The following is a 24,921-nucleotide window of genomic DNA, read 5'->3' as shown; positions in this document are numbered from 1 at the left end:
CACTGCATCATTTTTTTTCCATCTTTTAAACTCTCAGAATCAAGACGTACGTTAGTTAGCTTTCTGTCCCTATAAAAAATGTCTGAGATATGTTAACTTATGAAGAAAAAAAAAAGGTTGATTTTTGGCCCTCAGTTATGGAGGTTTCAGTCCCTGATTGATTGGTCCTGTTGCAAGGCAGCATACTGCTAACCTCATGGCCAGGACACAAAGAGAGAAAGAGGAAGGGCTGGGGTTTTAACTGTCCTTTTCAAGGACATGCCCTCAATGCAGAAGACCACCCCCCACGGCCAGGCCTCCCTTTTTAAAGATTTCACTACTTCCCTGTAACACCGTGGACTGAGGACAGGACTGTAACACATGGGCCTTTCGGGGACATTCCAGATCCAAACTATAGCAAGAGGTACAGCGAAACATGCCATCTCTGAACAACTGGCAGAGCCACACTGCAGAAAAGCATGTGGAACAGGAGATATTGTTGAAGTCATTCTAAAATGTGCAGTGTGCCATAAACGCTATTTGTACTCTAAGCTTCATGTTGACTAAGAGGAACAAACTAGTTGTTGTTATCCTAAGATTCTGAATTGGAAGAGAAGTTGTATTCCTACGTTTTCAGATATTTGGCTTGATTCTGTAGTTGAAAACCGTCATTTTGGTTGAAAAAAAAATTCCACAGTTTAAAGAATTCCATGGCTACATAAGTGCCTGGGCACTAGGAAGAAGAGTCAAGGCAGTTGTGGAATCACTCATTCCTATCCCAAAGTCTTGACTATAGCTAGAGGCTCAGGGATTCTTCAATAGATGAATAAATATGACCCTGAGTCACCATGCAAAACAACAAATGCATTCAGTGCACTGGTTAAGAAAGCTGAGATATACGAAGCATCTGAGATATATGAATATAATACAGGTTTTGGTGCTATAAACATGAACATTAGGTATTCATAAACATCTATCAAGTAGATCCCTTAATGTGGAACAGCCCATTCCCCAACACTGAAGAAAGATGAAGAATTTCTATATTCGTTTCCCCAAACTTTCTGATATAAGATTTTGGGGATCCTGATTTAAAATATTAATTTATAGGCCTTTTCCTCAAAAATATTGATTAGTAAGTTAGGTATGTGGTAAAGACCCCCAAATTGTAATTCTTATGATTCATTTAGTAAACCCTATAATGGCTCCTTTAGATCAGTTTATTTTGGCTTTAATCATATTAAAACCTGGGATCCTTCCCCAATAATTTAATGAGAAAGCCTAGATTGGGCCCCAGGACCACGAAATTTAGGAGGCCATGAAATATGGATGAAGCTAGAAGCTATGTATTGGGCCTGCAGACACTCCAAGCCTTCTCTAAGCCCCACCCACCCTTCCCAACCTCCAGGTACCCAAACTAGGTAGAAACACCTCTAGTAATGACAATGGTGATGACTGCATCCATCAGTTCATTCATTCATCGAATGTTTACTGAGTTTCAATGTGCTGTACACCAGGAATGACATAATGAATGACCCCAAACCTTTACGCTTAGGTGGTCCAGCTAATAGAGTAGGCAGATAAATAATTATAACATATCTCAACAACAGCAAGAACTGTGGGATCAAGACTAAAAATCTAACAAAGTGGGTTGATATGGGGAAATCTTCTCTAATAGCTATCTTCAAGATGTTCTGAACTCAGGCTTTTCTGAGTTGGGGAAGGGAAAACATGCATGGAGAGCTGTCCATCGGCCCTCTCAGCACAAGCTCATGGAGGTAAATCCTGGGGTAACACTGATGACCACTTTCAATGTGCACTGGTGCTGGTGTTAAGATTTCAGATAGAAAGCTGTGCGTCTGCATAGTTGAATCCTTTCTTCACAGAATATTCTTTTTAAAATATTCTTAGAAAGTTTTGAGTATTATAATCACAGTTCGAATTTCTCGGTTTTTAAAATGCTTAGTAAGATGCCATAAAAAATTAACTTTGTCACTCCATTTTTTCCCACAGCTAAAATATAAAGAAGTTTACCAAAGAAATAAATCTAACTGCACCATTAAACCAGATGCGGTTCATATCAAAGCAGCCAAAGATGCCTATAAAGTCAACACCAACGTAAGTTCTAGGAACTTCCAGGCTGTCTTAGTCTGTTTTCTGCTGCTAAGATGACAGAAAATGAGACTGGGTAATTACCCAGATAATTACCCCACTCCAATAATAACAGCTGAATCCATTCAGGAGGACTGAACCCTCATGACCTAATCACCACTTAAAATCCCACATTGTGCCCAGCAGAATGGCTCATGCCTGAGACAGGAGGGTCGCAAGTTCAAAGCCAGCCTCAGCAAAAGATAGGCACTAAGCAACTCAGTGAGACACTATCTCTAAATATAATACAAAATAGGGCTGGGGATGTGACTCCATGGTGGAGTGCCCCTAAGTTCAATCCCCGGTACCAGAAAAAAAAAAAATTCCACATGGTAATATTATCACAATGGCAGGTCAATGTCAACATGAGCTTTGGATGTTTATGAGTTCAGCTTACTGAGTGATTTCTTTCTGTGGTATTAAAAACAGCTGGACTGGGGCTGGGGATGTGGCTCAAGTGGTAGTGCGCTCGCCTGGCATGCGTGCGGCCCGGGTTCGATCCTCAGCACCACATACCAACAAAGATGTTGTGTCCGCCGAGAACTAAAAAATAAATATTTAAATTCTCTCTCTCTCTCTCTTAAAAAAAACCAAAAAAACAAAAAACAGCTGGACTACAAGAAGCAATATGAAGCCAACAAAGCCTACTGGAAGTGGACCCCTGACCGACCAGACTTCATTCAGGCCGCCAAGTCATCCCTGCAGCAAAGCGATGTAAGGAGGGAATGGCAGCCACCTGGCCTTTGAGCTAGCTCTGCTGGGCCCAGACACCGAGGACGCAGACTCCTGACGGAGGCTGGGGAGGGTCTGGGGGAAGGTGGGATGGGAGAGCACAGTCCTGATCCTGGCCCTGGCTGCTGGGTTGGGAAGGAATCCAGCATGCAGAAGGGGGCCAGGCAGCCCTCCCCTCACTCTGTGAACACATCCACGTCGTCTCCTAAAAAGGGCTCCCCTTAGGTTTCATCAGATGCTCAGCTTCCACTTGTGCCTATGACCCACTTTGTCTTCCTTTCTTCTGTCACAGTTTGAATATAAGCTGGACCGAGAGTTCCTCAAGGGCTGCAAGCTTTCTGTCACTGATGACAAAGACATGGTGCTGGCCCTCAGGAATTCTATAATAGAAAGTGACGTAAGTATTCAGTCCCTTCCATGATGCCTAACCTCACCCTGGATCATCTTCTGTGGCACCAGTCTCCAGGGATACCCAGGAGGTCTGTTCTGTAGGAATTCAGGTGTGGTCCTGAAACAGGGCCATGCCCTCAATGGACACCAGGGATGTGACTGGGTCAGGTGCAGCCGTGCCAAGGCTATTAAACCCAGGTGACAGTTTTTGGTTTATACTGTACCATGAGGCAGTTCACACTACACAAATTAGGAATCTGAAGACCTGGCTTGATTCTATGTAGAAACAGTCATTTCTTTTCTAGAGGATCCTCATTTGTAAGGGGGGAATAACAATGCCTCCCTGGGCTGATGGGAGGACAGAGAGATGTATTTGAGAAGAGAATGCTCTCAACTGATGTTTGTCGGTTGAAGATCCATCCTGAGACCCTCAACTTGCAAGCAATAAGGAAAACACCCTTTTGAATATTTCTCAGGATTTCCAAGTGTCAAATCTTTTATAAACTAGGGTTTAGTGTTCCTAGTTTGTCAGTGATGCCCTTCTCCCAGCTATAAGATTTCGGGGTTTAATAAAAATATACAAGTTATTCAGAGAAGCTGAAGAAAAATATTTTTTCACTCCCATAGTTGAAATACAAAGAGAAACATGTCAAGGAAAGAGGAACCTGCCATGCTGTGCCTGACACTCCTCAGATCCTCCTGGCAAAGACTGTCAGCCATCTGGTGTCCGAGGTAATCCTCCAACAGCCATATGCTCTGCTTCCATCATGGGCTAAGGTCCCGGGCAGATACCTTAACACCGTCTTTCTGGATTCCCCCAGAACAAGTACAAGGACCATGTCAAGAAGCACTTGGCCCAGGGCTCATATACTACACTGCCAGAGACCCTGGACACGGTTCATGTCAAGAAAGTGACCAAGCATGTCAGTGACGTAAGTGGCTAGCCACAGGACTCTTAGAAGCAGCAATGCCACTTCACCTGAGGAACTGGTGAAAGACTTTCTGATGCTCTTTTGCATATAAGTGCTCTCCTTTATGTAGCTTAACTCTTACCATCAATACCTATGTGAATCCTCAACTCTAGTGTTAAAATGATCCAGTGTTTATTGGTTTTCCAATTATGATAATTATGGCAGATGTGGGTTTTGCCACAGGATGTTATCTAGAATATAAGATGTAATATTAATGTTAATAGTGGAAGAAAGCATTGTCAATTAAGAGTGGCTTCTTCTATTTTTAAACTTGACACATTTCTTAAGAGGTTAAAAAAAATCACCTTTTCATGTTTTACTAATCTCTGGCCACTGTATCCTTTTAATGTATAATCATGGAATTATGAGCTTTATTTGGCTTTATATTTATAAAAGGTAGAAGTGATAGGAAAAAAGGTCTAATTTACTTCTATTCAGTTCTCCAAAGATTGCTAGATGGTTCCATTGTTAGGTTCCAGGTCAGAAATGACAGGGAAGAACCAGAATATGGGCCAGAGATCAAAGTCCCAAACTGATGCCAAAATGGGAAGCCATGGATTTTCTTGGAGAGTTTTGAGAGTTCCTCACATAAAACAATTCTGCTCCCAGCTTCCTCCACTAACAGGAATAATTTCTCACTCTATTTAGACAAATTACAAAAAGAAGTTTGTCAAGGAGAAGGGAAAATCCAATTACTCCATTATGCAGGAACCTCCTGAAGTGAAACATGCCATGGAAGTGGCCAAGAAGCAGAGTGACGTATGTTTCCCCTCCTGACATCCTCAGGGCCCACTTGAGGCAGTGGACCCCAAACTGGTGCATGCTCTTGTTCCAGCATGTGCTCACCAGAACTTTCATACTTGGTAGTCAAAAAAAAAAATAAGGTGATGGGCATTCGTTTGGTTTTAATTAAAAAGGTTGTTCATGCTTAATGGGGACTTTTGGGAAGACAACATATCTCAAGTGAGTAAATATTTACTTCCCTAAATAAAGGTTGCTTACAAAAAAGACGCTAAAGAGAATCTGCATTACACCACAGTGGCTGATCGGCCAGACATCAAGAAGGCCACGCAGGCAGCCAAACAGGCCAGTGAGGTAAGGGTGTAGTTAAAATGTCCCTGGTCCTGTGGCTACTGCCAACAAGTAGTAAAAGGCACTCATCAGCAAGAATGCTTTGCCTATTCTGGATTTCTTTAATTCAGGTGGAATACAGAGCCAAGCACCGCAAAGAAGGCAGCCATGGGTTAAGCATGCTTGGTCGCCCAGATATTGAGATGGCTAAGAAGGCAGCCAAGCTGAGCAGCCAGGTAAGGTAGATGGTGAAATGGCAACTCTAGTGTGAAGAGATTTTAGAAACCTTGCCGAACGAAGTAATTTCCAGAATGAAAGTGCAATATTAACAACCAAAAGAGATTTTGGATCTTTAATCACACTGCAGAGCTTTGAAAAGTCACATCATGGCAAGAATGCTGAGGACCTTATCTCATTTTCCTCTAACCAGCTTAGGCCTCTCTCACTCTCCACTCCTCCATGTACGGATGTGCACACCTAGGTAGGTGTCTGTGTACTTAATGACCATCATGTGACAAAGGGCACGTCACCCCAGGCAATGAGAGTTGTTTCCTAAGGATCTGATTCATACTTCAGTCACCTGGGAGAGATTTGTTAATATGCAAGAGCCATGACGTTCTAACTTCTAACATCTAACCAGATGAAGGAACCTTTTTTCTTTCCTTCACCATATAATCATTGAAGGCCTGGACTAAGAACTAGGGATGAGCAAATGTCCTCAGACTACTTGTAAGTGGATAAATAATTACAATTTGGTGTGATGAGGGTTCATCAAGGTATGTATGCATAGGGTGCTCAAGAAGATGCTGCTTTCTAGCTGATTTCATGTTATTGAGAAGATGGGACTCAGAAATGTGTCACCCAAAGCTGATTGCCACATTGCTTAATCTCCCTTGTGAAGCCAATTACCTAGAGCACCCCCAAGTTATTACAGATTTTCAGACTTAAGCTCAGAGACCCCCATGACTTTGCAGAGAGCAAATTTTGGTCACAGTACTTGAGCTTAACAATCTTATTTTCCCTCCAATTTGGAGATACCAATTCCCTCTTTTTCATGGTCCATTCTCTTCAAATATTTGGTTGAAGAAATAGGTTTGGGATACATTTGATGGTTGTATGTGCTGACTTTCAGCAATACCGAAATGGGATCTGACTCTTTAGAAAGCTATAAAGTATTACTGTCAAGTGACAAACAAGTTGGAATTATGAAAAGATAAAATGTTCAGATGACTGATAAAAAGCAAATATGATTTTCTATAGCTATACTTAAAAATCCTATGAAATATTTTTATTACAAATTAATGGAATTGTATCTGAGATAAAAATTTAAAATTACTAATAAAACAGAATTGTTAAGATTAATGAAATATGACAATATAAAAATGTTTAAATGTTTTTAAATTTCCAGTCATACCCTTATCAAATTAAAAACAACTTTGATGTTGAAATTTTGAAAACTTCAGCTTTGAAGGTTAAGAGGCTCATATTTCTAATCCTAAGGGAATCCTATGTTATAAAGAATGGGACCCAGCTGGTATACAACTATAATCCCAGGAACTTGGGGGGCTGAGGCAGGAGGATCTCAAGTTCAAAGCCAGTCTCAGCAACTTAGTGAGACTTTGTTTTGAAAAAGAAAAAGGTCTGAGGATATGGCTCAATGGTTAAGTGCCCCTGCGTTCAATCCCCTGTACAAAAAAAAAAAAAAAAAGGCGGGGGACACAATCAGATCCTTTTATGAGCTCATCTAACTGTGTTCGCTTCCTATGAAAAAGGTTTGCATCTGGTTTGACAGCTTCATGGTGTGGCCCTTGACCCAAAGAGACCTTCCCATTCTGACTTTACTATCTCACTGCGTACTCTAGGCGGAATACCTCAAAGACCAAAGGAGAGGGCCCGGGCACGGCGCTGCATCTTTTGACACCCCTATGATGAGGCATCTTAAGAAAATTAATGTACTCATCAGTGATGTAAGATTGACATCAGCAAGCCAATATCTCTGTCTTTCTCTTTTTCCTGTCTTCTTTTCTTGGTCTCTGTCAGAGGACTGACCAAGTTTTACTTTTCTCTGTTGGTTTCATGTTGGAACGTGTAGAATGCTGTGGAAATTTGTTGAAGGATATACTTTTGCACACACCCTTTCTTTTCTTGCATGAAACTTATCCCCTGGATCAGAAAGAGCAGATGTGGAAATGGTCTCCTATCAGCAACTTTAGGTTGCATGTCCTTTATCAAATTAAAAGATGAAATAAAAACAAATTGAGGATCTCATCTCCAACCACACAAAGGAAACCTCAAGGACTGGAAATTAGCTCAGTCACTGAGCACTGGCCTAGCATGCATGATGGTCTGGGTTTGATCCCCAGCACCACAAAAAATGAAAACAAACAGAAAACTTCCTCTTCTTCTGAAGCTAATTACCCTTGCTAATATTTCAGGTATTTAAGGCTGGTACTCAGTAGAGTTTCTCAGTTTAGATATACTATGAATCAACAGAATAAACCACTTAAAATGTTTTCATTCACAGCTTCTTGGTGCTTTACAGTCTTCAAAGCAAGCAATTTAATAATTTAGGCCTGTTCTTCCATCTTTACAAATACTAATACATAATTCCCTGAAAAAGAGCTGAACAATTAGATGTTAGACTGTTAAATACAATTAAGCTTTGGAAAGGAAATTAATTCATAATCACCTTCCTGCACCACATCCATAATAGGCCCAGTATCTGAGCCCGAGGGATGACAGAGCATTGGTGGTGCTACTTGTTGGTGCTACTTGTTGGTCTGTGGCATGGTATAGTTACCTCCCAGGCTTCCATGGTTAACATTCTAGAAGGCTTTACTGTTCCATAATGCCACATGTTTGCAGTATTACCATGCTTATCATCTAGTCCAACCCCATTCTACAAATTTACCGAACTCCTGAATCTGATGTGTGTCCTCATCTTTGAAGAGGTAGTAATTCTTAAGAAGACCCAGTCAAAACGGAAAGTTCAAAGTGCTGCAGATTCATATTAGAAGTTGTGCTAGGCTGTATTTGCTTGCAGCCCTCTTGTTGGAGAGGAGAGGCATCAACTTTTTTTTTATTAAAGAGTTGGAAAATTAAGTTGAAATTAATTAAAGAAACTCAAGTAAAACCAATAGAACTGCTGCTTTTCAAAACAAGTTGTTTCATAAAAGAAAGAGGACTTTTAGCATGTTTCTAGAAGCATCAGCTTTTCTTCTCCCCGCAGACAGTCCTCTGCTGCTCTTACACCCCAGTCTAGCTCTTTTGCATCTGTTTAACTTTCTCTTTGGTGTTTTGCTGCTTTGGGGGAATATCTCTTATGTTCTGGGTTCCTATATCCCCGAGGAGAAGTTGTCTTTTGGTCTAGACACCAGCTCCCCACCTCTGGCTTTCCTTTACAGATTATTCTATTTCTTCATTTTAAGAGTGAATTTCTTTCAGAGAAGAACGACTGTAGTATTCTTCACATTTTGTTTTGCTGTGATGTGGGGTTTCTGCTTCCCCTCTGAGTGTGCCTGCCTTCCCCTGTACTGTTGTGTGTGCTTGATTTTTCTCTGCATTCTTATTATGGATGTGTTCAAAGTGAATGAGTCTCAGCACTGTGGATGCTTTTTATCCCTGTTTTTAGCATTTGAGTGGTTTCTCTTTGTGTCTGTTTTTCTGGATATGTCAAGTTGTAGAGAATGGAAGTACAGTGATGGAACATGAAAGATACTGGTTTTAAAAGCCCACAGTGAAATATCCTGGTGACTGGATCCTGGTATGCTGACTTCCTATTGAAAGAGACATTCATCTCACCAGTAATAGCAACTCTAGGTTTCCCAAGAGTCAAATATTGCCCTTTCAGTTGGCTCACGTCTAGAAATAATTCATTTTGAATCTTCCTAGAGTATGTAACTGATGGCATTCTACTTCTGAACTTAATCCTCCTATATTATGGACTAAGGTACCCATCTGTTTTTCAATAAGGAAGAGTTTCTGTCAGTTATTCAGTTAAATTCTCCTGATAAGTAAATCATCTTTACGTATTTTATGTAGGCATAATGACTGTCTCTTCCTTCTGTGCAAATATTTGTTGAGCAACTATCCATGTAGGCATTGTACTGATTTTTAAAATTGAGGATATTTAATCCTCTGCATATCCTTTTGTGTATCTAAAAGTACATTAATGTTTTCTCCCTATGCTAAAGTATCTCACTTTTTCCTTACTTCAAACCTGAAATAATAATTGAAGCCATTAACACTCAGAATCTGTTCTTTTTTTTACTCAGAAATTATGCCATCTTTGGCCAAGTCTAAAAAAATTTAAAATGATATAGTCAAAGTACTATTTTAAAATAAGTTCTTTAACTTAATAGATTATTTTACTTCTCGACCTTCCTGCTCATTTACAACCCCTCTTCCAAGTCCTTACAGTAGACCTAAAGAGTTTTTTTGTTTTGCCTTAGTTAGGAGAGCCACACCACTCCAAAATAAGTACATTAGATTGCTTCTCTGAAATTAGCTTGAAGTCCTTTCTTATTTTTCATACCTCTGGATAATATAAAAATGAGCAAGGCCAATATAAAATCACTGGATATTGTACTTGCTTACCTGTCGCCCCAACAAGATTAATAATTATTAACAGTGCCTTCTTTTTCTCTTAAAAAGGTCTCAAATTGGATGATAAGTTATAGGATCTCTTTATGTATAATATGAATATTCTTTGGCATTTATGTTTCCACTATTCTTTAGTTCCCAAATTTGTTGATGTTCAGGAATAATTTGGATGTTTGCATTTGCCGTTAGGTTAAATACCGAGAAAATTTCGACAAAGAGAAGGGCAAGACCCCAAAATATAATCCAAAAGACAGCCAGCTCTACAAAGTCATGAAAGATGCCAATAATCTCGCAAGTGAGGTATGGAGTTTATTTTGTTTGTTTGATTTTTAAAATTTTTGTTTAATTTTTAAAATTTGTTCTTTTTAGATATACATGACAGTAGAGTGTATTTTGACGTATTTTACACACATGGAATATAACTTACTCTAATTAACACCCCATTCTTGTGGTTGTACATGATGTAGAGTTTCACTGGTTGTGTATTCATATATGAACATAGGAAAGTTATGTCCAATTCATTCTACTGTCCTTCTTATTCCCATCGCCCCCTTTCTTCATTTCACTTTGCTTAATCCAATGAACTTCTATTCCCCCACCCCAACCTCTTATTGTGTGTTAGCATCCACATATCAGAGGGAACATTCAGCCTTTGTTTTGGGGTGGATTGGCTTATTTCTGTTAGCATTAATTGTGGTTAATATATAACATAATATTTGCCCTTTTAACTATGTTTCAATATACAATTCAGGAGCATAAATTACATTTCCAATGTTGTTCAACTACCACCTACTACTTCCAAAACCCTTTCATCACTCCAAACAAAAAGTCTCTATTAAGCAACCCCTGTTCCCTCTTCTACTTAGCTCCTGGAAACCTCTACTATCTATCTCTACAGATTTGCTTAATTTATAATTTGTATATAAATGGAATAATACAATATGTCTTTTATGTCTGGCCTATTTTAGTATAACATTTTCAAGGTTCATCCATATTATAGCATGTATCAGAACTTCATCCCATTTTATGGCTGAATAATATTTCATTGTGTATACATATCACTTTTTTGCCCTTGATCTGTTGATCACTTGGGTTGTTTGTACCTTTTGACTACTGTGAACATGGTATGGTTTTTCATAACACCTCTAACATTTGTTTCATAATGGGATATTTTACTGGGATTCCCATGAGTGGCATTTTCCATTTTCTATAATTTCCTTTTTCTCTCCCTTAATATGTAGGTTAAGTATAAGGCTGACCTGAAGAAACTTCACAAACCTGTGACTGACATGAAGGAATCTCTCATAATGAATCATGTCCTAAATACAAGTCAACTTGCTAGTTCTGTAAGTTCAACCGTTTGTTCCAGAAACAACTTATTTCACCCATCTGAACTCCAGTCCTTCTCACATGAGCTCACATGTATCTCCATCTCTGCTACTGATATACTGCATTTATTACAAAGCTGCTCTTCTATTTGAGTGTATTCTTCCAAATTGCATTAACCTATCAATTCTCCATTAACTATAACACCTCTCGGGATGTAAAAGTGCTTCTGTTTTTACAATATTTCAATCTTCTTTTCTCCCCAATTAACCATTCCCTTTTCTCCTTTCCAAGGACATAGAACTATCATATGAAATAGTTCTTTCATTTTGAACTTTGAACTTATAACACCTACTTTGAAGAAGCTGAAGTAGTGTTTACATCTGGTAATAAATGACAATAATAAACTGGGGTCTTCTATCTTTTAAAACATTTTTTTACCCCTCTCCCCCATTTAATGTCTGCAAATTTTAGCTCGGTCTTAACAATGCTGCTGTGCAAATGTCTAAGCGAAAGGAAAATTAGGAAACTAAGCAGCTTTTCCACTGAGGTGCCTTTTTTGTCCCCTCCCTCTCAGTACCAATACAAGAAGAACTATGAGAAGAGTAAAGGCCACTACCACACAATCCCTGATAACCTGGAGCAGCTTCACCTAAAGGAGGCCACAGAGTTACAGAGTATAGTAAGTCATTCAAGACTGGCTTCTCAACTGCTGGGCCTTTGTCTCAATGTCAAAAACTTCCTGATGGGAGTGATGCTTTTAATTGCCATGGTTTGAAAATAAATGTACAAAGATAGAGAATCTTTGATTTAGTAATATTTTGAAATACATTTTTGTTAAAATTATAATAGCAATTGCACATAGTAGAGAAATATGTATGTGGTATGTGTTATTCAGACTACTTTTAGGGCTGGGAGCACAATGATTGTGTTGCAAGGGTGACAACTCCTCACAGTAATCCCTGTGTCTGTTCCCAGGTTAGAATACATTAATGGGTGGTAGGGAGTCTTGAGAGAATTTTAATCAGGGAAGTGACATGATCATTCTACCTTGAAGGAATGTCTGAATTTTTAAGATATTGCTAAATTTATAAAATAACTGAAGAGGAAAGAACTGGTTATCTCATGACCTCTATATAATAAATTCATTACTATTTAGGGCCCCCTTGGATTTTAATCAGAGAACTATGTCCTCATGTCCTGTGTAAAGTAGCATATGCCCCTAGACCACTATCTAATGACTTGTTATAACCCAGAGCTGAGATTGAGCAATGCCATTAAGGTGTTATGTGAACAAGGGCTTTTGCCTCTGTCTTTCAACTTCTCTATGAAATATGAATATTTATGTGGCTCCCCCATTCCTAATAACATGTTATAAGGATGAGGAAATTTAACTTGTAAAATAGTCTTATGAGGGGCTGGGGTTGTGGCTCAGCAATAGAGCATCCCCCTAGCACAGGCAAGGTCCTGGGTTGATCCTCAGCACCACAGAATAATCAATAAAGTGAAGGTATTGTGTCCAACTACAACTAAAAAATAAATATTAAAAAAACAGCCTTACAATTCTTTTGATAATGTTAAGCTTATTAATAATTCATTCAACATGCAAACTAGTTTTTATATACATAGTATAAGTTAATCTATGTATTTTTTTCAATATTTATTTTTTTTGGTGTAGATGGACACAACACAATGCCTTTATTTTTATGTGGTGCTGAGAATGGAACCTGGGTCCCACCCATGCTAGGCGAGCGCTCTACCGCTGAACCACAATCCCAGCCCTGCAAACTAATATTCATTTTTTTTTTTTGACACTGGTGATTGAACCCAGGGGCACTTTTCCACTAAGCTACATCCCCAGACCTTTGTATTTTTATTTTGAAACAGGGTTTTGCTAAATTGCCCAGGCTGGCTTCAAACTTGCAATTCCCCTGCCTCAGTCGCCCAAGTTCCTAGGATTGCAGGCCTGTGCCACCATACTCAGGTTCTCAGTTCTATATTCAAGTGTATTGGCTGTATTAAATATATGACCAATTACCACCAGAGAGAGTTGTTTACTTGTAAGTAAGGTTGCATTGACTTATTCAATCAAGATCTCAGGTCTCTAATAAAGTTCTTAGGAAAGAAAAACTGGAGATTTTTATCAAAAATAGTTACTAATGCTGTTAAGGTGTTCACATCTACACACTGAATCTTGGCCAAACTTATTTGTAGGCAATTTTCTCCATCAACATTTCTCTCAGCTGATTCTTCTCAGTGCTATTTTTGTCTCCTTGAATTGAATCTAAATCTTGACTATGCCTTTCAAACAGTAATGGTACCCCTTCTACACCCAGGTAATAATAAAAAGATACTGCCTCTGAATACAATAGGAAACTTGTTTGGAGAGGCAATGAAATGACTGAATCAAACATAATGTATCAATTAGAAAGAACTGTCTTTGAACTGGTCTCTGTTTAGGAACTGAGCAACACTGAGATCTAACAAGGCTCTTAATCACTAGGTAAAATACAAAGAAAAATATGAAAAAGAGCGAGGAAAGCCCATGTTGGACTTTGAGACACCAACATACATCACTGCCAAAGAATCTCAGCAGATGCAGAGTGGGGTAAGTTGTACAAAACCACACTATAAACAAAGATATAGTTAAGCTAACGAACACAAGCTCTGTCCAGCCTCCTGTTACCCCAAAGTGGTAGATGGTGGAATTTCTTAATATATGATCACTAAAATATTTTTCATTACAGAAAGTCTATAGTTTTCTTTTTAATACTCTAACTAGTAGATATTTACCATATATATTTTATTTCAATGACTACTTTTGTAAAAGTAGAAAACTGTTCCTAACACTAAAACAAATCATACTGAATTTAATTTGATATTTTCTTTGATGAACCATTGGCTTTGGACTACTAAGTAGGATGTGCCACATCTAAAGGGGATCTGTGATCAAGATGTATATCAAGGCCCCCAAAAATAAAAAGTCAAGGTCCCATATTTCCTATTCTGGAATTTTAAGAGCAGATATTTTTAAAAATCTTTGTCACTTTTTGTTGTTGTTGTTGTTGTTGTTGTTGTTAACCATGAGTAGAGAAGAATGGAATCTTATTTTGAATCTTAAATCTGTTTCATTGGGAAAAGTCCTACTTGGAATTTGTTTGCCTCTCCTCCAACTATAAAGATAATTTTTTTAAAAAAATTAACAGTTTGTGGAGTTTTCTTGTGTAAACTCCTCATGGAGTTTAAAATAGTTATCAAACAATTGGTGGAGCTAAATAAAGGATCTATGGAATTCCTTGTATTTTCTTACAACTTTTCTGTAAATTTAAAATCCACTGATTTTTTTTTTTAATTATAAAAGTAGAGTTAAACATCTATTTTCAGTTCTCTCTGTAAGATACCCTTGTCCAGGGGTGGGAGAGGAGATGAGATGGACAGGGGTGGAATTTCAACTGTAGACAAAAACCACAGGTTCTCTGTGCTAGTTACCTACTCATCTATTTAGTGATTCAGAAAATAGGTCATGATTATGATAAAGGCCAAGTTTGCAGTGGCCTCAGGCTCTCCTGTTTTCCTACTTATCCTCCGTGAGTCACTTACTTCAAATTCTGAAATAAAATCTTTTGTCACCTTAAAAATGTGGGACAGTTTCAAGAGAGACAGTGAATTCAGAGTTGATAGTCTATCCATCCTTCTACTCTGACAGAGCGCCAGCCCCAGTTACAACCTCATGTGAGCCAGGGACCCATCAAAGTTTCCCACACCCTCATTTCCCCGGAGCCATTTGCCATAGGCACAATATTTCCAGAACAATCAAATATGCTTAAAATCTCTGACCATTGGCAGAACCACAATCCAGTTAAGAGGCCATACGTGGAAATAAAATGTAATTTTTTTCTTCCTAGGGTTGAGATAGAAAATATAACAAAGATTCTTTTTTTTAACCTGTCTTTCCTTCCTACTTATATTAGAAAGAATATAGGAAAGATTATGAAGAGTCCATTAAAGGCAGAAACCTGACTGGCCTGGAGGTTACACCAGCTTTATTACATGTCAAATATGCAACCAAAATAGCAAGCGAGGTAGTAGCCACTTGGTCTTTTCTTTCCCTTGTTATCCAAATAATTGCACTAATGACACTCATCAATGTGTTCCTCCTGCCCTTCTCAGTACCATCTAACTGCGAGTTTCAGGTTGAGTTCCCATGTGTTGGCACTACTACCTAATCTATTACCCCTCTTAATTGTTCTAATTTTTTACTGGAGTACTTATTTTAAAATGTGCTTACCTTAGCATTCTATTAATTTCTAGTCTTTCATTTTATATTGACTATTAACTGATGAAGCTTATACCCTGCCTTTTTTCAGATCTTTACTTAACCATAAACTGTTAAAAACTCGAAGTGTAAATCCTTCAAAAAAAAATTTTTTTTTTTGGTTTTTCACCAAAGAGAACAATCTAGGCTTTCTTGTCAGTGTTGTTACTTTTATTTTGTGATCTAGAAAGAGTACAGGAAAGATCTAGAAGAAAGCATTCGTGGAAAGGGTCTCACTGAAATGGAAGATACTCCCGACATGCTACGCGCAAAGAATGCCACTCAGATTCTCAATGAGGTGAGACTAAAGTCAACCACCAATGTGTAACAGAGCATCTTCCTATCCCAGTTACACCAAAAAGACAGGCAAAGATAGTTTTTAAATTTCAAGTTCTACATCTAGCATAATTAGTAATAATTAAGTAAAATATGTCAATTTCCAATGAGTGGATATTATAACATGTTTCTATAGTGGTTGTCATAACCAGTTATTTAATGTTATTTAACTTTGATACATTCATTGTGCTCATTTAAATTAAAATACCATACAGGAGTAGTATGCACCTAAATTTTATCCTAGTTATGTACCAAACCAGATTTAAAGATTTTTATTTTAACTTTCTCTAATTAGAAAATGATAAAGCATTCAAAACAAGGACTTATATTAACATGCACAGAATAGTTTTCTACAGGAGCTTCTATAGACACCACTCCATCCTGTCACATGCAACAGTGAAGGTAAACTAGCAAGAACACTGTGACAACTGTGGTAGCATGTTGTATGGATTTATATAACTCAGTGTGCTTATCACCTACATGCAGAGGTTAGGTGACTTTTTGTTTGTTGTTTCTCTGTTTTAAATATGCTCCTACAGAAAGAATATAAGAGAGACCTGGAGCTGGAAGTCAAAGGAAGAGGCCTGAATGCCATGGCCAATGAAACTCCGGACTTTATGCGGGCCAAGAATGCTACTGATATTGCTAGTCAGGTCAGTATTTCTATTCTATGTCAATCTTTCAAGAAGGTAGTTGCAATTTTAAGGACATATTGTCTTTCCTCTGTATATTTTTTTGGGGGGGGGTAACCTGGGATTGAACTCCAGGGCACTCCACCATTGAGTCACATCCCCAACCCTATTTTGTGTTTTATTTAGAGACAGGGTCTCATTGAGTTTCTTAGTGCCTTACTTTTGCTGAGGCTGGCTTTGAACTTGAGATCCTCCTGCCTCAGCCTCTCCTAGCTACTGGGATTTCAGGCATGCACCACAGCACCTGGCTTCCTTTATATCTTACTTGTTCATTAGTGACAGTCAAATGCAAACAGTGGCATTCTTGAACATCTGCCTAATGAAATCTGTTTCAAATGATCAGGGACCCCCTGTTAGGTTGTTCTGCCTTCCAGAGTTTATAGCCACTGCAGACATTCAGAGTAAACAGCAGAAGCTGGATAACCAAACCACTGTTGGTGCTGGGGTGGACTATTATGACTCTTAACCTTGCTTCTTAGTCTCCTCCTCATTTGGCACCAAGAATTCCAGGCTTTCTTTCACCATCAAGACCTAAATTTAAAACACATCTTTTAGGCATCCAATGTTGTTTAATGCTAATTTATGTGGGTCCTTACTACCTGTTGATCATCTGTGTCCTTATACTGAATCCCGTACCTAACTGGATAGTCTTCCAACAGCTAAGATGATCTTTCTGAACATCACTCTTTAACATAAAACTGTAAACACAATGGGAAGGAATGTCTGTTGAACATCAAATGGATAAATCTCTCTTGGAAAAGAAATATTGTTCACTTCTTAAGGAAACTAAGCCAACAAATGTTGTGCACATTGTAAACATTTACCCAACTGTTGGGTGTCCTTCTTTTACAGATTAAATATAAGCAATCAGCAGAAATGGAAAAAGCCAATTTCACTTCTGTGGTTGATACTCCAGAGATAATTCATGCCCAACAAGTCAAGAACCTTTCAAGTCAGGTAAGGTCGTTAATTAGAATATATCTCACAAGTTCCAGTCATGGAGAACAAAAGTCCCGCTGCTTATACCTACGGAGGGTTTTTTAAATCACAATTTCCCCCAATAAAACAAATGAGATTTACATATGATACAAATTTGAGTCAGAGTTGAAAGTTCTGTATCAGATTTTTTAAAAAATGATAACAAGGATATAATCCAGTGGTAGAGTGTTTGCCTAGCTTGCTCAAAGGTCTGGGTTTGATCCCCAGCACCACAAGAAAATAAATAAAATAGATTTTAAGAAGAGCTGGGGCTATACTTCAGTAAGAGTATGAGGTCCTGGGTTTGATCTCCAGCACTGGAGAAAAAAATTAGACAGAATTTTAAGATACTAAAGAATTCTTACAAGGTACAACTCACAATAATTTAATATGTAACTTTTAATATGGATATAAAATTTGTGTACAAATCTGGAAGACACCATGTGAACAGCCCACATTTGGATTACCAATCTATAATGAGTGAGATTGGATCATCAATTCTAACTACATGATCTAACCCTGAGTCCTCCCATCATGGGTAACTTCCATCTTCCTACCAATAGATGAGCAAAATCACTTCGTACAACAGGATATACTCATTTGTGTAAATACTCTTCAATGATAATCAGAATTGAGTAGTCCCAAGTTAGTACTTTTGCTTGTCTTCTGAGCTATGAGTTCCAAAGCAGTAGTTATAACCTGACCTGGCTGCTTTAAAAAAAAAATACCTGGTAATGTAGATTTCTTGGTTGTACCTGGAATTCTGAAGCTTGTAAATCTGAGGTAGGTGCTTAGAAATCTGTTTTTGTTTAAATCTTCACAGAGGATCTCTTTAATAGCCTACCAGATTGAGAACTATTGATTTATTACTAATGTATAATTTATTACTAATGTATAATTTTCTACTGTAAAGTTAGACATGAAAAGAAGCTATTACCCTGGGGATGCGGCTCTGTAGAGCACTTGCTTAGCACACGTGAGATCTTAAGTTCAATCCCTAGCACGGCAAAAATAAATTAAAAAGAAAAGAACTATCATTAGAAAAGTAGTTTAATTGGGAAACATACATATTCAAATGGGAGAAATTGACCTTTTATTTGGGGGCAGAACTTTTATTTGGGAAAAGCAACTTTTCAAATTTACCAAAATTATGTGAGTCCCAAACTACCCTGCTGTGTTCACCGGGAGAGCCCCAGAGCCCAGGGTTCCTTGGGCTGTGAGGCACATATCAGCTATACTACATTCTGCTTTCAATATTGCTGACCTTTGAGGAGAACCACAGCATGCAGGCCTATTCCAGGAAGGCCTGGATAACTTACTTTGCTAGTGTTTCCTCTCCTTGGGTTCTCTGTAGCTGGTTCCTGAGGCCTAAAATATGATCAGACACGTTACTTCCTCAACAATTTAGACCAGTATTAAAAAAATTTGAATGATGGAATTGTGCTAGTATTTTTCACAAAACTGCTTCTCCATTTCCATTTGGGAGTATGTATTTTATAATATCTAAGCCTTTTGGGAATTAATGACAACCTTGTGAGCTCATTCACCAGTTCTGATACTGGACTGAATATAGACCTTTCCCTCCCAAATACCATCAGGTTCCATGTGTAAACTGATTACCTCTCTCAGGGATGACAGAATCACAAGGATTGCTACCTAAGTTAGCTTTATAAAACCCATAGAGGCAGTTTTTACTAATTTTAAAAAATAAAGCCTGCTTATATTCTTTTCCCAGGAAAATGAGAACTTTTCCCTTATATTTGTATAACTAAAAAGAGGCATTCAAGTAACTACTTCTTGGACAAATAATCTGTTCCTGTTCTTCTAGAAATCCACATTAAACAAAATATAGGCCTAAATCTCTGATTGCCTAAAACTATTTGTCTTTGAGAAGATTAAAATTTTCAATACTAATAATAATGCATATATACTACAATCTAGATAGAACAGTTTTATCCACATACAAAAGTGGCTAGTCTCTTTCCTCAGTCTATATCCCTATACACCCCAAACTTCCCTGAACTATAGAAGAAACTAGAATTCAATAAAGCTAGAGAGAAAAGTGGAAGGACATACTGACAAATGATAAAAGATAATAAAGCTCTAAGGCAGAGTAAGAGTTCTGCTACAGAAAAATAACTAAAAACATCAGTCTGGTGCTGGAACTGGCTGTGTATGTCCAGAAAGTTTATCCCTTACAGGTACTTCTCTGGCCAAAGTCTAGTGCAGGCCAGGGAGGCCAAAAGAAAAGTGATGGGTGACTCAGAGCAGCCCTTGGTAGGTTAAGTTACCCAGGGTTGCAGCCCTAGGTCTTCCTATTTAGTAGGACCTCCAATAACAACAGGCTAGTTTCTGCAGCATGAGAGCCATGTTCTGGAAGTATCTGCTCAATCAAGCAAGCAGTTAGGAGCCCAGAATGTAACTGCTTCAAGTTCAGCAGAAATTTCCCAGTCACCACTGAGGCTGGCTTTCAGGAGAGTGAAAGTTCTAATCTTCCTGTTCTTCTCTTCCTGCCTGGCTCCTGGTTAAGTGACTTGGTCTAACTCAGAGATGACTGACACCACTGGAGGCATCTCCATCGCCCCTGCCCCTCCCCACCCCAAGAGCCTCATTAGCAGTGACTTCCCTCTTGTGGGCCTTTCTGTGCCAGCTTTGACATGACAGTGGGTCCTATTAAATGCTTGGTCTTCATTCTGGAAAGAAAAGATATGGCCCTTACTGACCAAGAGGACTGTTTTATTACTCTCTAACATACTTGTATAATCAAGATGTAAAGGACTTTCCCTCTGCTGAACCAGAACAGCTATTTCAGGTTCCATTTGGCCCATATTCCTATGGTGTTCACTCGTTTCTTGGAATCTATTCCTAGAAAAAGTACAAAGAAGATGCAGAGAAATCCATGTCATATTATGAGACTGTTTTAGACACTCCAGAGATGCAAAGAGTACGGGAGAACCAAAAGAACTTCAGCCTTGTAAGTTTTTTATTGACTCTAAAGCATAACCTACTGATATCTGGGATCATGCAGGCTAAGCACTTGGGCATCCTGCCACTGAAACATGGCTGTTGAGTAGCCCTCCACTACTCTGTTTTTGCCCTCAGAAATGTGTGTTTGATTCTTCCCTGGCTCCCCTTATACTTCAATCCCAAATCAGAGTCTGAAAGTAAATCCTGTTACTTGGTGGGTGGCTTCTTGTTACTGAATGTGAACTATCACCATGTTCCATTATTGGTGACATGTCTTCCTCAAAGTTAAATCTAGGGAAGGGATACTTTGATAAAGAAGCCTTAATTTTAACAATTTCAGTTTTTAAAGATCAGTTTCTGGGACTGTAATCCCCAATACCCCTACCCCAAATGAGTTTCTTCATAAAATTTTTATTAAAGAATTTTTCTTTAGATCTCAGATTATTATTATTGTAGCATGGACTTTTTTAAATATAGAACTTTAACTTCCTTGTGACTATAATTTAGGAAAATTAAAAATATGTAGAACAATGTTGAAATCTTAACAGGATATTTACTCTTTCTTCATAGCTCCAATACCAGTGTGACCTTAAAAACAGTAAAGGAAAAATTACAGTTGTTCAAGACACGCCAGAAATACTGCGTGTTAAAGAAAACCAAAAGAATTTCAGCTCGGTATATTTACTATTTATTTTCCATTTAATGCTAACCTAATAATTCCATTCTCCTCTTCTAAAAAAAATACTAGTCTCACCTTGATACAATTAACATCTAACCATTAAGTTAATACTAGTGGTTGTTAAAATTCCCTATACTTTGCTCCAAAAATCATCATTTCAGAGACCATTGAAATAAACTTCAAAGTAACTGTTCTAGATTTTTTTTTTTAATACTGGGGATTGAACCTGGGTTGCTCTACTACTGAGCTAGATCCCCAGCCCTTCTAATGTTTTGAGTAGGGTCTCACTAAATTGCCCAGGTTAGCCTTGAACTTGCAATCCTCCTGCCTCAGTAATCACAGAGCAGTAATGTGTGTTGTTTGTTTCACAAAGGTGAATTTATTTTTGATATTTTGATTTCTTTTATAATCCTTCCTAAAATAACTGACATCACACTTCTTTAATAGATTTTGTATTTCATGTTAGAGGAATTATGTTGTCTTTAATCAGTATTTTCTGTTTTATCTCATCCTGTATTCATATAATATGATAATCTTAAAAGAAATCTCAAGATCTGTAAAGTGAGTGGTGTTGTACATGTGGTCTGAGTCAGATACTGACGAAGAAGCTGTCAGATGCAACACCCCGGCTCTTGCCGGGGAAGACTGTCTCTGGTGTCTTTTGTTTTCACAGAAGCCATACATTCTAGGCTTTCTCCAGGAATTGCTGGAGTCTCCTTTTCTTCTGAGTAACAATCTCTTCATTCTGAATGTCCAGGTTTTATATAAAGAGGATGTCTCACCAGGAACAGCGATTGGAAAGACACCTGAGATGATGAGAGTGAAGCAAACACAGGACCACATTAGTTCGGTAAAGACACAGTAGACTCATTTTCAATATTTTCCACCCCTCTGATTGTTCACAATGACCTCTGAGTTGCATTGGAAATCTCTGTCTCCTTAAAAAGTTTACATTCTAAAACAGGTGCCTGTGTACTGCCATCACTACGTTGTGTGTGCCAGTGGTCAGTGCAGTTCTGTGGTGGTTTTCATGAAGGAACTGTTAGACATGGAAAACAGGCTTGTGAGAAAATAGTGTATGTTAGAGTCAAAGAATCAGCCTTCCCAAAGACCTGTATATGAGTATAACTGTCCTAGTCAAATGAATTGTTGCATATAAAACCGCTGGATTAGTCCTCTTTTTCACTTTCTGTGGCTTGTTACCCCTCAGTCAACCTTGATTCAAAAATATTAAATGGAAACAATCCAGAAATAGTTCATATATTTAAGTTGTAACCATACTGAATAGCATGATGAAATCTCTTGGCTTTCTGCTCTTTCCTACCTGGGACATGAATTTATCGCCTTATCCAGAGTATTTGCACTGCATTTGCTACCTTCCCTAGTTCAACAGCTGTCTCCATTATCAGATCAACTGTATTGGTATCCAGCATTTGTGTTCAAGTAAACCTTATTTACTTAATAAATACCCCAGAGTGCAACATCAGTGATGCTGGCAATTTGGATATGTTATCAAATGGGAATCATAAAGTGCTTCCTAAAGGTGTAAGTTCTCTTACACCTATATGTTGAGGTTGCCAACATCTACAGTAGAAACAATCTGTTCCATATTGTGACATATAAGATTGCAAAAGATATGCCCATAGTTCATGGTAAATGCTTAGTTAAGATGAAAAAGGCACTCAATTTGCATATGTATATATACGAGAAATACATAATACATATAGGGTTCATTTCTAGCCACGATTTTAGGTATCCACTGAGGATTTAAAACAACCCCCATGGATATGGGAGACTACTGAATACAAGAAAGTTAAAGGGTTACATCTAAGTAGGGATCTCTACCCCTAAAGACACAACAGAGAGATCAAAATGCAAGTGTCCCCTCCTCAGAATTGTTCTCCTCTGACCCAGTACCAGAATGTGGCTCTATCCAAACTAAGTACAGAGCTTGTATTATTTAAATGGTTATTTGAAAAACTATAGTGGGGTTGCAGCTCAGTGATAAGAGTATATACTTAGCATACCCTAGCCCCTGAGTTCAATTCCCAGCACATACAAACAAAACATTGGACTACTAATTAGACATAGACTGTCCAGTATATAATAATACCCTTATTTTCCCATTTTTCTATAGGTGAAGTATAAAGAAGCAATTGGACAAGGAACTCCCATTCCTGACCTACCTGAAGTGAAACGTGTCAAAGAGACCCAGAAGCACATTAGCTCGGTAATGACCTATACTCTCAGCATGCATTTGTGTGACCAACCATCTTTACACTGTTACCCTAGTTCTACTCCTCCCTTCTTCCTTTTACCCAGGGCCTCCATGTCTTGGTGATATTATGCATCCTTCCTAGGTCCTGAAGGAGGCCTACAGATTGCAAAAGAAGATAAGAAACCTTGAAGTCATATCATTTAGCTCTCATCCCCTGTTTATAGGCTGGATTCCTTTTGGTACAAACTTCATTTTAAAACTAGATCATGGCTCCTGTCCTGCTTTGGATTGCAATTTCTCTAGTTTTATTGTCCATGATATGTCCCACCTTCCTAAATAAAGGGTTAAAGACATAACTTTGTTACCAAGATGTAGATTTTCTAAGATTTTGAAAAGTTTCCTGGCAAAACAAAGATGTCACTGCTAACTTGTCACTGAGTCTACCAATTAATCCATGACACACACCTGTAGGTTTTTTCATGCTGCTCCCCAGTCCATGCACTAGTATACCATAAAATCCATCTATTTCAAAAGAATTCAGGCTTTAGGTTGAAAATTCTTAACATTTAAGAAGAAAAAAGTCAAGAGTCTCCTTATTCTCTTTATTAAAATTTATAGTCCTTTGATACTACCCCTAAAAAATATGGATTTCTTCCCACTCAAAAACACTAGTTTAGAATATGGTCACGCAAGCCTGTGGTACCCACTCAGGAGGCAGAAGGGTCATAAGTTCAAGGCCAGCCTGAGCAACTTAGTAAGACCCTGTGTCTATTTGATCCAGCAATCATCAATAAAAATTTCAGAAAAAAAATGCTCTTCTTGAAAAATAAATTAAGTCTCTTCTTATCAAGGATACCTGCAGATTAGAAGCCACCTAAGAATTTCCATTAGAAAATATGAGTAATAATTTTCATTGAGAAAATTTTCAGTGATCCTGAAGGAATAGAATATCATATGATTAGTAAATTATAAAACAAGCAACCTATTTATTGAGTACAAATCTGATATAGACCTACTTTATTCTAGGCATTAATATTGGATACAGTAAAATGTTTAGATTTTTCTCATTGTATAATTTATTATCACTACTTAATACATTTTAGGAATGCACTGGGTGTTGGCTATAGAAAATGCAATTCAGTACCCAATTGTGAAGGCAGTACAATTACTACTTTAAAAAGAGAACATAAATATTTATGGAATTTGTTTTCCTTAGCCCTTGAATATCAGTTGAAAACTAGATTGTATTAATAAATTCTCACTCACCAAATAGCCCACATATTGCTGTAGTCTAAAGAATTTATGGTTATTTTACCTTTTGGGGTATTCTAATTATTTTCTACAGGTTATGTACAAAGAAAACTTGGGAACAGGCATTCCAACCACTGTCACTCCAGAGATTGAGAGAGTCAAACGCAATCAAGAGAACTTTAGCTCGGTATTTACCAATTTACTAAATAAGAAACTATTTCCCATTAAAAAAAACAACAAAACTACCAGAATAACCTATAATCCTT

The 24,921-nt window shown here is 38.0% G+C and overlaps 1 protein-coding gene across 1 annotated transcript in view; it reads left to right on the top strand.

The window, feature by feature from the left end:
• Neb (nebulin) overlaps window positions 1–24,921 on the top strand; it is a 196,281-nt gene that overhangs the window by 154,798 nt on the left and 16,562 nt on the right. Inside the window, exons 126-146 of the mRNA XM_078018472.1 lie at window positions 1,990–2,094; window positions 2,737–2,841; window positions 3,152–3,256; window positions 3,877–3,981; window positions 4,071–4,181; window positions 4,869–4,979; window positions 5,214–5,315; window positions 5,423–5,527; window positions 10,083–10,193; window positions 11,135–11,239; window positions 11,797–11,901; window positions 13,723–13,827; window positions 15,191–15,301; window positions 15,722–15,832; window positions 16,410–16,523; window positions 17,415–17,519; window positions 20,410–20,514; window positions 21,078–21,182; window positions 21,944–22,036; window positions 23,324–23,416; window positions 24,750–24,842. Of these exons, the coding sequence (XP_077874598.1) occupies window positions 1,990–2,094; window positions 2,737–2,841; window positions 3,152–3,256; window positions 3,877–3,981; window positions 4,071–4,181; window positions 4,869–4,979; window positions 5,214–5,315; window positions 5,423–5,527; window positions 10,083–10,193; window positions 11,135–11,239; window positions 11,797–11,901; window positions 13,723–13,827; window positions 15,191–15,301; window positions 15,722–15,832; window positions 16,410–16,523; window positions 17,415–17,519; window positions 20,410–20,514; window positions 21,078–21,182; window positions 21,944–22,036; window positions 23,324–23,416; window positions 24,750–24,842 (2,205 nt within the window). The remainder of the gene's footprint in view (window positions 1–1,989; window positions 2,095–2,736; window positions 2,842–3,151; window positions 3,257–3,876; window positions 3,982–4,070; window positions 4,182–4,868; window positions 4,980–5,213; window positions 5,316–5,422; window positions 5,528–10,082; window positions 10,194–11,134; window positions 11,240–11,796; window positions 11,902–13,722; window positions 13,828–15,190; window positions 15,302–15,721; window positions 15,833–16,409; window positions 16,524–17,414; window positions 17,520–20,409; window positions 20,515–21,077; window positions 21,183–21,943; window positions 22,037–23,323; window positions 23,417–24,749; window positions 24,843–24,921) is intronic.

The sequence above is a fragment of the Ictidomys tridecemlineatus genome, chromosome 7, assembly GCF_052094955.1.
Source record: "Ictidomys tridecemlineatus isolate mIctTri1 chromosome 7, mIctTri1.hap1, whole genome shotgun sequence".
Taxonomy (NCBI): Eukaryota; Metazoa; Chordata; class Mammalia; order Rodentia; family Sciuridae; genus Ictidomys; species Ictidomys tridecemlineatus.
This window is presented reverse-complemented; position numbering and strand designations above follow the sequence as displayed.